The following is a 14,779-nucleotide window of genomic DNA, read 5'->3' on the forward strand; positions in this document are numbered from 1 at the left end:
GTGTTTAAGTCAGAGCAGATGGTGCCTCTGGATGACTGTGAAAGGTCTCTCAAGGCATCCAATTTTATTAGTTGAGGTTTGTTTACCAGGGCTAGGCAGTTTGCTCGTTAGGTGGCCAATAATAGATTTTGCTTAATTGAAAATCCCATTTTTACCCGATAGGTTTCTTAAGATGCAAAATAGTTTGGAAATCAAAATGTTACGCCAGAAATTACCTGCTGAGAGGGGCAGAGAAGCGCTGAGATGCCAAAAACGTTGAGGACCGGCAAAGACCGGCTTGACCCAGAAGTGCCAGCGCTGAAGCACCGCACATTTTCTTATGGCCAGTCTAAAGGACCCTGGGAAGTGTAGTTTGAATGGAGCACTCTGCTCCCTTTCAGTAGGAAACAAACAAAAAGAAGAGTGTTTTTTTAAATTTTTTTTATTGTTTAATCAAATAGAATTTTACAACATTTACTACTCGTCTACACTTTGTGGCTACCCCTTATGTAGAACTTTTTGTCCTTAAGCATCAAACATATCTGTCTCTTCTATTTCTGGGTGATTTTGTCATGAGTGGGCGTTAAGTAGGCTGTCGACGATTTATTCCAACATTTTTGCTGTTGCAATTTGCCAAGATGTTTGATCGCCACCAATGAGTCGGCACCACCATGTTTCTTCTTCTTGCAAGATGTTGAATCCCGGCATGTGGGGAAGATATCGCTGTCTGATTTCATGAGTCGCTGAACAGGTTAACAATAGATATCGAATTGTTTCCTTTGCCGGTGGTCCTGTTTTTTGGCAAAATCGACAATTGTCCGATTGCGCAAGGCCTCTTATTTGCAAAATTTCATTTGTTTTTAAAAGATTCAAGCGTGCGCGTAGGATTACGTTGCAAGCTTGCCTGTTTGGAAAAAGAGTGCTTTTTCTCTCTGCCAATATATGCAATCAGTTAGGAGCAATTCCCATCAATGAGTACAAATGAAAGTCAAAATTAAAGTCAGACAAAAATCGTAGTTTGTCACACGAGTGCACAATTATACACACGGGGCAGATACCTGACAACAAGAAAGAGGGAGAAAGAACAGTGCTGCTTTTTATCTATTGAATATTTTCTGGTGTTGTCCTAGAGAACCAATTATACATTGTATGATTTTTTACACAATTTGTCTCAGATATTTAGCTGAAAAATGCACCATTACTACTCGTCATTATTATGGGCTCCCACGCTATGCTTGTTCGCATCAATCTGGGGAACTATTTATGGTTCTCCACTGCAAATATTGACCAGTCATGACTGGCCATGAATCATTAAGAATGCTGGTGCCTCCTCAGGGGTGGCCTGCCCCAAGGGCACCGTAATGCTGCCTCCTCCACTTACAACAGACAGCTGCGGCTCCGATCACGAGCGCTTATTAATAGAGCCCATACTCTTTACAAACATTGCATCACAAAGTGATGCAGCTGGGTGATTTTACACAGTTTTGAAAGAAATGGAAAAAAACGGCTGCGCTTGCTAGTAGATTGGACAATTTGGTAAGATTTGCTCAGGCCAATCAATATGGTCCATTTCTGGTTGCACAACATTTCATAAAGGGCAGGAAAAAACTTTAAAACACACTTTTGCCCTTGGAGAATGTGAGAAACAAGTACCAATCTAAAGACAGACTGTGAAACACTGATCGAAACGGACATACATTTATGATTTAATGGTTGATGAGAAAAGCATTTTCCCAAAGACGTGCATGGTAGAAACCATCTGCTGCATTTGGGCAAATCTACACATTATGTGTATGTGAAACGTATTATATTACATGTGTGCAGACAGCATAGTGCTGATGGAAAACTCTTGCCTACAAACTCGTGGAGAATACTCACAAATCAGTATAACAAATACTGGAGTGAAGAGCTTTCAACTGGAGCTTGTGCTTTTGAGAATCTAATCAATGCAGTAAGATTTTATTTAACATATGAAAATGGTTCTTTTTTCTGAAGTCGTTTTATAAAGGTAGAATACGATCGTTTGTGGGGGTGATTTTTCGGCATGAATTTGAAGCCGACCAAGACAGTTTTGAATGTTGTCAATTTAAAATGTAGGTTCTACAGTGGCCTCGTGAACTGGTGTGGATTGGGAGCTTTAAGTACAGCACCACTCAAGATACTGGCAGGTCTCTAGAGAGTGGGTTCTGCCCTATGACATGACAGCTGCTCTTTGGCCCATGCTGAATGATTACAAACATGTAATAGTTTATAGCGTCGACATGATGTATTGGTGGCCAGTAGCTATACTTTTTCGAAAACAGACGTAAGCTTTTAGAGTAACTTTTCCATGAGCAGGGTGGGTGCAGGGTTGAGCCACTATTGTCCCATATAGTTTCAAAAATAACACAATTAAAATATGCATTATTAGCACACAAAGTGGAACGTTAGAATCCTGCAACCAATCAGGATCTACAGCTTCCGTGCAATATTCACATGTGTAGCTATGGATCCTGATGGTTGGCAGGATTCCAACATTCACTCTATTGTGCTTTTCCTGCACTCCATCACGCTCATTTCCCTGTGCTAATGTCTCTTCCCCATCTCCCCCCACGCCTCTCCCCCCCTGCTCTGTTCTGCAGCATAGGCCTGTCCTCCTATTGGCTGCCTCTCTCCCTGTCTTCCTTGGTCCACACGACCTTATAGTACCTTCCTACGAATCCACAGAACTCTTTGAGCATAGAAAGGGAAAAGAGACTCACGGCCACTGAGCAACGCTAGCTTGGTGGGCACTCTTTTCAGCTCCACCTATCAACCAGATCCACAACTGATTGCTAATAGTGTTATTCAAAACGGCCTAACTGATTGCTAATAGTGTTATTCAAAACGGCCTTTTGTTTGCCCTCGTTCCTCTTTATGAGCCCACTTCATTTGAGCCCATATGTTGGGCTTCTGGGTCGTATTGCCTAGAAGCACGGTCAATAATGCTTAAAAATATACCAGTGTCAACAGGAAAATAAAGCAACGATACATAAATTGTTAACTACTAAGACACATAAAAGAACTAGATATGGGTGAGTCACAGGAACTCTCCCTTATATATTTTAGATGTACTTCAGTAACCTAAAACAACCGAAATATTAAATGCAGAGAATGAACTAACTTGGCGTGTCATAAAAACACTTTTAATTAAGTATTTCCCTTCTCGGCTAATTCCCTACAATTTTCAAAAAGTCTCGTAAAACACAAGAAATATGCGGCTTTAAGCCTTAAGTGCAGCTTAGTAACACGTCATAAATAATTCTAAAATACGTCGCATATTTATAACATCTCAGTCATACAAGTTTCAAAATATTTCTGTAAAGGAACAGTGACCGTATCAGATCCAACACGTGTCTTTTCGGCAATCATTAAATTCTAATTTAAGAGTCAGGCGTTATTCAGATAACAAAGCATAGACTCCATATCTGTAACTATGACACGTATTTGTTTACAAAACCATGTAGATGACTGTTAGAGAATGCATGTATTTTTAAATTGGCTTGTAAAGCAGGGTTGTGACATATTTCTTTTTGTACCGATGAGTTGCACTGAGGACCATCACACCATCCTGGAAGGTAAGAAAAAAAGATGTTAAATAATTTCAGAATTATTATTAATATATACTCATACTTAGCACAAGTGCAAGCAACATTGTTAAACATCGTCAAGGCACCCTAACAATAGAACACACGGCACGCCCACTGACCTGCTGTCTCTCACTCCAACGCATTCGATCAGAGCGAAAACATGCGCTATTTGGTCTAATTTTATAGAGCTTACTCTCGGCCAGCCTAATGCTGGTGCATATTTAGAGGGAGGCCAGCAGCTCGGACAAGCATGACACGTGTCTCCTGCTGAATGCTCAGTTTCGAAAGCGGCTATTTTTCAAGAACCATGGGAGCAGTGTAAGCAGGTCAGAGCTTTAAAGCATGTTTAGTTTGACTGCTGCATGGTACATTCATTTTATTTTCACTTTTGTGGTGCAGTGCATTACATAATTGCATCCATATTTTCCAGCACTTGAAAACACGTATGTCTTGCTGATAAAGCTTGACTGGATGAGAATCCAGTCCTTTTATTGCCAACAACCCTATGCCTGCCCATGGCAGTGCATCCCTGTATTACAATGTATAAAAATCCAGTGCATGCGGCCCTGGTATAGAAGTTCGCTTTTTAGTAAAGGGTCTGTCTTTTCACCGTGCATATGCTTCAAAAGGCATCAGCACAGAGATGGCAGCACTCTGCTGCCACTGTCCCGAATTTCTCATCACAGTACTGATTTTCCATATGTTGTGACACGTCCCAATTAAAAGGAAGTAGGAGTGTAAAAATCCCGATGCCAATGTGCAACTTTGTTTTTGCAATAAAAAATATAGAAGCATGCAGGAGTGAGCGCACAACACACTGGCCATCCCACAAGTTGACAGGCAACCTGCAAGTTCCCATTGATCACACGATTTCTTTTCATTCTTAAGAGGCAAAATGCTACCTAATCTGTTCCTTCCAAATGCTGCTGCCCCTCTCTGAACACTCACAAAGCAGATGATGACGGTCTCTGTGTAAAGGAGGTAAGTTAGCAGATGATGACTGTCCCTGTGTAAAGCAGGTAAATTGGAAAAACATGCTGGTATAGGTGTTCTTTGCATGTTCATGTAATACAGCATGTGACTGTGTGTATGTGTGTGCTTCAGTAAATGAGTGCGTGCATGCCTGCATATATGTATATTTGTATTAGTGACAGAGTGTGTGTGTGTCCTAACTCCACCACCTCTGTAAGCCTGCAACATCAAAGGCCCTTTGTTATGTAGCACCCATGGCTGAGACTTGCACTTTTGTTATTAGTGTGCCTCTTTGAAGCTTGGTTCCCAGGGGTACTCCTGCTGCGAGTTTCCTGTGTTGGACAGGTGTTACTCAACCTCCCAAGGGATCAAAGGAGACACAGGCTTCTTGCCTATTGTCCTGCTGGATGAGCAGAGACAGGAAGTCTAACTACAATCTGCAAAGCCATTCCATGGCTGGCCTGGGCTGACAGTGGTGACATGCACGTGATACCAATCTGATGCGACTTCAATAGTTGTATAAACTGCCAGTAACCATACCACAACCGAGGTATTGGATATTGTTTGGAATATCTCTGCCACCAGACTGATAGTTCATCATAATTATTATTGTTTGGATCAGAGATGCAGATTTAAATGCAGTTTCTGTCTGCAGTGACTTTGCTGTTACAGCAGCTGTCAAACAGTGCACCTGTGACCTTTGAACCTTCTCTGTGACAACTGAGAGCATGTGCAGCAGATCAGGAGAGACTGATCCAGCAGAGCACAGGTGTACACTATGCTTTTGTAATCCAGAATAGGCGTCCCCAACACCATGAACCCAGGGGAGAACCAAAACAAAACACGCCCACAAAGGGGGAAAGAGGGTTCATGCGAATAAAACCATAGAATCGATCAGTGGAATATACTGCCCACTGTGAAGGAGCTAAATATGGGGATAGACCAGGTCAAGGAACATAGAAAGGTATTCAATCAATCTTTAATAAACACATATTCAATTACCATACACATGATAAAAACAGCATAAAAACACATAATTAATGCTGAACGTATCCAGTTAAAGTGCATATTATTTTAATAGCCATCCTAGGATGTAAGCATAAGTGCATTGTGCATAACATAATTCAAAAGTACATAACATCCGTAGACAGCAAAAATCCTCAGTTGGTACCCAATCTGTATTCAAAGAAAGGGATATTTTGTAACCAGAATAAAAACAGGCAAGGGGAAAAGGGAAAAAATATATATGCAAAAATTAAATGCAAAAATTAATTAGGGAGGCTTGAGGAGTTATACAAGGCGACACAACCACGCAGATCAAAATAATCAATATTTTCTGCGGGATAGAAAAGGTTGTACCTTAATCAAGCCCACCAATTCGTTATTGAAAACAGACAAGCGGGGTAGCATCAATATATACTACAGCAAAACCTGTGCTTGTCTCCAATCTGACCTACTTTGGTCAGATTGGAGACAAGCACAGGTTTTGGTCAGATTGGAGACAAGCACAGGTTTTGGTCAGATTGGAGACAAGCACAGGTTTTGGTCAGATTGGAGACAACCTTAGACTTCTCTGCACGTTGTGAGTCAGAGTTTGGATTTATTGATGCCCATTTGGAGAAGCATCCATCATTCCTCAGGATTGGAGGCGACTCAAAGCATAACTGAATAGTCAAATCCTATGTGAGTGGAGAAGATGTCTAGGTGAGCTTTGCAAATGGCAGTAGAGGCTATGGATCACCAGTGGAGAGCAGACTGTAAGGGTGCCGACGCACGAGTCTGACACAATAGTGGCATGGTGATTGGCAAAGACTTATATAGGCAAAAATAAAGAGGAAACCTAACTCTCCCTAACTCGGAGGGTTTTCCCTGCCTCTAATAAAGAATGAATCAGTTGGTCCGAATGTCCAAGTAAATAAAAAGAGTCCACTGTTGAGTCAAAATACCTACTTCTATCCTTCGCACTTATAACTAATAAGAAAAAGGGTAGTGGGTCTCCTTGGTCCAGAAGAATGACTCCCTTCTTCTGGACGATGAGCCACAATTCGAATCGTAGGGGGAATTTCGCCTGTGAGAATGACTCCCTTCTCCAGGTTTCAGTTGCTTTCTGAGGAAACAGAGTTCCAGCTTATAGCGCCTTGAGGGTTCAGTTCAAATGCAAAAGAAAAGTCACAACTTAAACATTATTCCTTCTTGAACATTGTTGTACATCACTAATGGTTTCCTGAAAAATGCCTCTCTTCTCCAGGTATATGGTTCTCAATTTGCTTACAGAGCCTGGGGAATGACTGCCTTCTGCGGGCCTTCTTTTGACTGGTTTCACAATACCAATACAATATTGTCTCCTTATCCTGAGGTCTCCTTGCTTTCCATACTACAAGGGCTGGGCGCAATGACTCCCTTCCCCCAATCCCTTCTCAGACCTTCACAATTCATAGTTCATACACAATCTTCTTGGAAGAATATGCACTTTCCCCTGGCTTGCTTTGCACTTGAAAAGTTCTAATTTCACATGATTTCCCAATCTTATGTATGAGGGTCACAGACCAGTGTGTTCCTCCTGAATGGCAGTGGTAGTCCTGGTTCACTTTCCTGCCAGGTACTTTGACTATGAAGATAACTGAGGTAGATCTTCATAAGAGGATGCTGGTCCCAGACCCGTGGGATTCTTCCCTTTTGGTGCTGCAGACCTGGTTCACTATCCTGCCATATACTGTGACTATGAAGATGACTTAGATTACTCTTCATGGAAGGATGAGGGTCCCAGACCCGTGGGATTCTCTCCCTTTGCTATTGCAGTTCCTTTTTCCTAGGGGTCTTACTTTGTACCACAGGGACTTCCCTTAGGCCCCAAATATTGTAGCTCCAGCATCTGCTAGTGCCTACTGGTATTACCATTCTATTCACCCTTTAGTCCTTGTACCTTTTGGCTCTCTACTGTATCGACTTGGTCGGTCTCTGGGTTCTCCACCCTCTGCTTCAGGCTGCTCTAGGCTTCTCTGCTCTTTCGGCATGCTGCAGCATCTCTGTGGCACTCGCAGATTCTCAGTGGATGCACCTACCTGCCACGGCACAGTCCTTCTGCTTGGCTGGCCAGGACGTCTGCTGCTCTGCTTCGCCAGATGGTCCTTCCATGTTGGACCAGGTAAGAGCCTCTCCGCCAGCCCGCTAAGCTCTTCTGCAACTGCTGAAGTCCTTTGCTAAGCCAAGCGTTCCCCATGCTCGCGGTTCCTCCAGGAAGGGCCTCTCTCTCTTTCCTGGTTTCTGGGTTAAGCTTTGAATGGATCTTGCCCAATTACCTTTTGGGAACAACTAGACTGTTCATTCAAGTTCTCATAAGTGATCTATATGCTTCTGCACTGCTTCTTTGTCCCAGTACTGATCGTTAGATGTTCCAGTGAGTCAACTGGTCTCTCCCACGTCTCAGTACTTAAGGGATACATGCATCTTGAGGAGTCCACACTCTCCCTCGTCCCAGTACTTCCTATATTGGTGGCATGACAGTAACATGGAACACTATGGAAAGTGTTTGTGGGGGGGTAGGAAGTTGTGTTGTGTTAGGGTTAGGCGGACTATGTTGATACCATGTTCTCCCCAGGTCGTCACTAATCCCATAAGGGGCTTCCGTCCCAATGAGATCCCCATCCCCAGTAGGACAACAGGCCAGCGATCCCCATCCCCATGGGGACTATAGGGCAGCGGCCTCACCTCCCTGGCCTCATGGGAAGGGGCTCACCATAGAGGAGAAGTGAAGACATATGGGTATTCGTCACAGGACCCATTGTGCATGATGTGGAGGGCGTCATAGACATTGTGACTGTCTCAGTACTGCATCCTAGAATGGTAATGTCATAAGATGTTGTGATAGGTGATGTTTCAAGAGATTTCTGACTATCTTATCTGATGAAGGATAGGAGTGTAATGGCATGGTAGTTAGCCAGGTCGTTGTGTATGTTTCTTAGATGGGGCGATAATGAAACAGTGACTCTTACATTGGTAGTTCTTCAGCATGGCTATTTACATCATAAGTCACACCTGCCAATGGGTGTAATTGTCAATTATGGCTAGATTGTTAATGCATGCAACCAGAATTAACCTAATTCTTTTTTATTGGCAAAACCATCATTGAGGAAACTTGCTTGAAAGTCAGCGATCAGCAGGGCTCCACAGAGTTTAAGGACATTGGGTCTCATTACACGTTTGTTGTTAAGTTAATAAAGTGGTGGTAATGGAATTACCACCACTTTTACAACTCTGCCGGATCATGCTTCCCTTAAAATTTGCGCTCCGGTGGAATTACCACGAGCGGAATTACTGCTGAGATCTGGCAGAATTACCGCCGTCTTTACCGCCAAACTCATAATGAGGCCCATTGTGTTAGTTCATAAAAATAAAATGTTTTTTAAAACAAAATATTTTAGTCAACAAAGTGAACGTGAAAAAGAAACAAAACGTTAATCACAACACATTTCAAATTGATCATGTTATTTTAATGCTAAACAGCAATAATGGCTTCTTTGCATAAATTAGAAAGAAGGATTTGAGTCATCAACAAAACAAGAATAATACTTCTAAGTCATGTATGTTAAGTTCATCCCTGTGGATCAGGCAGAATCCTGGTACACATCTAAAAAATATTTCAATAATTTAGAAAAAAAAAGACCAAAACATAAACACAACTATTAACAAACAAAACACCACCATTAACAGAGAGTGCCCCGAAACAGGTACACTTCCCCTAAAAATATTCCAACCAGCTCCACGTGATACACAGAAAAAAGGTCAAACCTTTGGTTCTGTTTGACAAACATTAAGTGGATCTAGATTCACTCCTTAGAGCCGAGAGGAATTTGATTTTTTTTTTAATTTTGAAGTATTTATAAACACGTACACAACGAACCTAATCGTATCCTGGCGCAGATGGAACAAAGAAATGAAACTCAGAAGGCCAGGAGGACCAACTGAGTAAACAATACTATACAGCAAAAATAAAATAATCAAAATCACAGGTTTATTTAAAAAGATGAGTTTTGAGACCTGCTCTAAAAGTCATCAGGGAGTTGGCTTGTCTCAGATTTAGCGGAAGACTGTTCCACAATCTGGGCTCGGTCACTGAAAAACACCGTTCTCCCCTGGACCTATACTTCGTCCTAGGAATTACAAGGAGGAAGTGGTCCTCCGACCTAAGAGTACGAGTAGGTTGGTATCGTCTCAGTTTATCCATTAGATATGCTGGTGCCATGTCGTGCAGATATCGATAAACCAAACAACCAGTCTTAAATTTAATCCGGAATGGCGTGATACCCATCATGAACAATGACCAAACAAGGAAAAACACTTTTCCTTCTCCATCGGGGGAATTAATCATAAGTCATACACTTTAGGATTCATTGAAAGTGGTATCTCCATACTAGTAAAGATGAATGGAATAAGGGGGAAGGGTACCTGCACCAAAACATTTTTATGGAAATATATTTCATAACATAGGCTAGCTCAGGTGTGCAGTCGCCAGAGCATCGGGATCAATACAGCACTGCCTGGAAAAAGGAAAACATCCATCTGCATATAGCTGCTTTGAATATGTCTGGAATGAGAACAATCATGAACAAGATAACTGTGGCTGCCTTTACCCTTGTAAAGTATAAATTACTCTCCATAGTGACTACTGTTCTCCTTGTCCAGAGTCCACTTTCTGCAAATACTCATGAGGCGTGCGTTCTATTTACACAGGACAGGCACATTTGTAAACCTTTCCTTCGAATTCCAAAATCTGGGGCGGAGCTCACATACGGACACAGTCCCAGAATACAATGACTCTGCCCAGAGACAACTGCCACCAGTCCCTATCTTCCACCACGTTAGACAAGTTATATAACTAACTATTATTAGAGAGATGGAGGACATACATATGGCGGAAAGGGGGCTCTAGACTAGGAATCCAGAAGTCACTACAGAGAGTAACTTTTATTTACTCATACGTCCCATCGCCTTTCCTCCATAATAATGAGAGAATATCCAGCACTGGTCTCCCAGGGGAAAAATAACCACACTAAGAGAATTGCTTCCAGAGAACAGCCTAACTGAACCTAGCATTCATTCTAGTGCTCGTATCACTGCAGTAACGCTTTCAGGATTCTGATGGGGACAGCTATGAGCCCGCATTGGCTATAACACTCCAAGGAAAATGTCTCTGGGATGTCAGTACAGCAGCTTTGGCCCAGACCACATAAGTGTGAATGACCCTTCGTGGACCTTGGACATTCTTAGAATAGGATTAAGAGATATAAGAAACAATCTAACTTGCAATCAATGCTTTGGTAGCTTTGCTGCCTGGATGAGTGTGTCAAAAATTTACATTTTGTCATACCTCCTAAAAGCTTTGTCTTGTCCAGATAGTGCTTAAAAGCCCTACGCACATCCAAGGATTATGGAAAGAAGAAGACTGGTAACATCATTTCATCACTGACATGAACGGGGAGAGGAGATCTGGGGTGAGTACATGTCCTTATGAAATAAGGCAAAAGGCTCTGATGCCAAGAGTGCTTGTATTTCGCTGATATGCCCAGCATATTTCACCACCACCAAAAAGGCTGCTTTCTGTGTTGCTAGATTAATGACAAACTGCAGGCTCAATGGGGGTGTGGCTGATAGCCATGAAGTGAAGTCGCATACTCTGTAGCTCCTGCGAAATCCGCACAGATCTGGTCCCAAAAAAGCATAATATTAGCAAGCCGTGGGCTCGCAACAGCAGTGGTAACTAGAAGATCACTAGTGGCACAAGTAATAGACAATTCATCTGTGGGAGGGATGCTGGAACACCCCACGAGTCTCAGTGAAAACAGATCCTGAGGAATCAAGATGGCGCCGTAGCGCGGCAGGTAAGTCCCGCAAGCGAAGAACCCAATACAGAGCTGCGCCCCGACATAGAGCCGAGAGCAGGGAGGAACACCTGGCTTACTTTCGCAGGAAGGGTGCAGAGCGGTCAACGGGTCGAGGTGTGCGGGGACGCCGCCGGCCTTGCAGGAACATACACAGACACAAACCACAGAGGCGAGACGGATCGGAAGACGGGACCTGGCAGAAGTAGGTAGGCACAGAGCGGCCGCAGCGCGAGTCAACTGAAAACCCTGTCCCTCCTGTAGTGGGACACCAGATGCCCTGCAAAGAGAAAGGGTGCAGCTCCGGGTGGAGCAAATAAAACAAACAAGCATCCATCCACAAGGCAATAACTTTAGCATGCGCCCGAGACCCGCCACCTCCACGGCACATGGCAAGTACCCCACGTGCCGGAGACAGGTGCAGAGACGCAACACCAAACTAAACATTGTCAAGTGGCGGCCGAAGGGCTTAGCAAATGAGAGGGAAAGAACCGCAAGATTACCAATAAAAAAAAAACAGCAGTTGGTGCTAGACGGGACAGGATAAGCCCACTTTCAACGAGCGGGTACACAGGAGGACACCCGAGAATACAGCTACTCACCAGGAACCAATAGCCGGCCACATTACAGAGAAGCATTGCAACCAGCAGAGGATCCCAAAAGCCTAAGCAGGCCGATTTAAATAAACCACACAGGTCAACATAAGAGACATCATCCAGCTGCGACACTGCATAGTGGGGGAGACTAACGACTCAAGCGCATGATACACCAGTGCACAACTACAGCACCCGACAAATACCACCAAAATGCCTCCTAAGGGAACCAAAAACAAGTCCAAAAAACCTATGAAAGAGGCATATGTGGAAATGTCAGCGGGAAGGCCGGACACAGACAATAGCCCTCATTACAACTCTGGCGGTAACCGTGCCAGTAAAACCGGCAGGTAGCTGCCGGACTTGTAAACAGTTACCGGCACCTAGCTTCCAAGTAACACCGGGACATTAAAAATCCCGGCGGAACAGAGCTAGGTGCCAGTAATATATTCTTCCCCACATAGGACTCCCGTGAAAATCTGTGGGCGGGTGCTGGTCCGCCCGGCAAGTCAGACCTGGCAAATGGGAGGGCACCAGCCCACCGACTTGTACTTTGCTGGTCCGGAAACAACAGTGCTGGTAAGCTCATTGGCACCGTTGTTTCCAGACCGGCAAAGTTGTAACAAGGGCCATTATCACAGAAATGCAAGCTGCATTAGGCGTTCAAAATGTCGGTGAACAACAAATATTAGAAGCCATTGCAGCCCTAAAATCCTCACTAGAAGCCAAAATGGACACTGTCATCATCAATATGGGGCTCCTACGACAAGATGTACGTGCACTGGCAGAAAGGACCGGGACACTAGAGAAACAGGTAGCAGAGAACACAGCCTGCATAAAATTAATGGCAGCAGTTACGAACATCCTGCAACAAGTGAGGAACCTGCAAGAGAGAGTGGATGATGCCGAGGGAAGCATGCAGAGACACAAAGTAAGGATTATAGGCCTACCGGAAGAAGAAGACGGAGCGGATCCCACAATATAAATAGAGAACATGCTACTACAAGAAATTGGATACAGTAATCTCACCCAAGAATTCACAGTAGAACGCGCACACAGGTCGCTAACCAGGAGACCCCCACCAGAGGCACCGCCTCGTCCTACAAAAGCCAAAATATTGAATTACAAGAACAGGGAAAAGATATTAGCATACTTCCAAATGGGAGGTAGTATACAAAGAGCATCAGCTAAAATAACAGAGTACTCAGATTACACTCTACTAGTGCAACGGCGCAGAATGCAATTCACCACAGCTAAAGAAAGACTCTGCAAAGCCAGTTTGAAATATATGTTGCTATATACGGCACGATTGAAAGTCATACACAAAAACAAAGTCCTCTTTTTTGACACCCTAGAAGACTCACATGATTCGATCGACGCCGAGAGTCTAGCACCACTGTTGAAATGAAGCGCATAAGTCCAAGGGATATTACACAAACTGATAACAAGCAACTGGCATAAAGATGCCACAACAAGCAAGAACAGGTTCATAAAGGAACAGATACGACAACAACGTACAAGCATGCAGTGAGACTTCCACCACTGTGCATTCACACCATTAGGATACTAGTTTTAAGGTATCCACCTGCCAAACACCAGACATTGTCGAACTGGCCTAAGCGGTTCATGGGTAGTGTGCAGGAAAGCCTGATCATGCTAAGTATAGCTGGGCGATAGAAGTTAGTATAAAGTTGGGAGGGGATACATTTAGAGAGTTTATTTGCACGACCTCGAACCGCACAAGTACTAGATATCAAAACCAGCCAAGAGACACCCACGTGTCACCCACAACACCTGAATTGCAGAGCAGCCCTTTCGTCCTCATGAAGGTATCAGGGAGAGATGAGAGGGACAAAGCACTGAGATAGAAGGAGACACAGCCACGCCACCCATACAACTATAAATGCCAGACACCCTTCGAATACTCACCTGGAATGTCTGGGGCCTAAACAACTATATAAAAAGAAATAGGGTGATGACATAGTTACACAGACAAAAGGTAGACATAGCACTACTGCAAGAGACACATCTAACTAAAGACAGGCCAAATATATTAGCTAAGAAATGGAGAGGTGGACTCCACCTATTCAGCATACGCAAGGGGAGTTTTAATCGGGATCGCACCAGCAGAGCCCCTAAGAATCTTACAAACAACTGCAGACAACGAGGGCAGAATGATTTAAGTACATGGATTTCTACAAAATAAGGAGATATGCATCCTCAGCACCTACGCCCCAAACCACAACACCTCCACTTTTTTAGATCTATGTACTCCAGAATCGGCCCATATAGAAATAGCACAGTAATATGGGGTGGAGACTTCAATTGTGTACGCGATCCATTGCTAGACAAAACAGACAGTAAACTAACACAACCCACGTCCCTAGCCAAAACCTTAAAAACACTATTACAATCCTTTGACCTGATATATGGTGATGACTCTACCCAAATGCAAGTAGCTACTCACATTACAGCACCCCACATGGCACACACCATACCAGATAATTTTTTCACAGACGTAAATGTATCAAATTAATTCATAGAAGCAGAATACAAGGCCCGAATTATGCCAGATCACACCCCCCGCCTGCTGGTGTGGCAAGCAGCACCTCCGAGAGCTTGGATCTCGACTTGGAAACTGAGAAGTGAGGCCCTTCAGGACAAGGTGTTTAGGAATCACCTAAAAGAGAGTATTGACAGCTGATTCCACCATAATAAGGGCAGCGTTGCATCAGCAGGCACATTAAGT

At 43.6% G+C, this 14,779-nt stretch overlaps 1 protein-coding gene across 5 annotated transcripts in view; it reads right to left on the reverse strand.

The window, feature by feature from the left end:
* Window positions 1–405: 405 nt before the first annotated feature.
* PRKAB2 (protein kinase AMP-activated non-catalytic subunit beta 2) overlaps window positions 406–14,779 on the reverse strand; it is a 768,584-nt gene continuing 754,210 nt past the window's right edge. For all 5 annotated transcript variants that reach the window (XM_069641335.1, XM_069641332.1, XM_069641331.1 and 2 more), the window contains one exon: window positions 406–3,568. In XM_069641335.1, the coding sequence (XP_069497436.1) occupies window positions 3,559–3,568 (10 nt within the window). In that variant the 3' untranslated portion in view covers window positions 406–3,558. The remainder of the gene's footprint in view (window positions 3,569–14,779) is intronic.

The sequence above is a fragment of the Ambystoma mexicanum genome, chromosome 1q (assembly GCF_040938575.1).
Source record: "Ambystoma mexicanum isolate Mex_15411 chromosome 1q, UKY_AmexF1_1, whole genome shotgun sequence".
Classification (NCBI taxonomy): Eukaryota; Metazoa; Chordata; class Amphibia; order Caudata; family Ambystomatidae; genus Ambystoma; species Ambystoma mexicanum.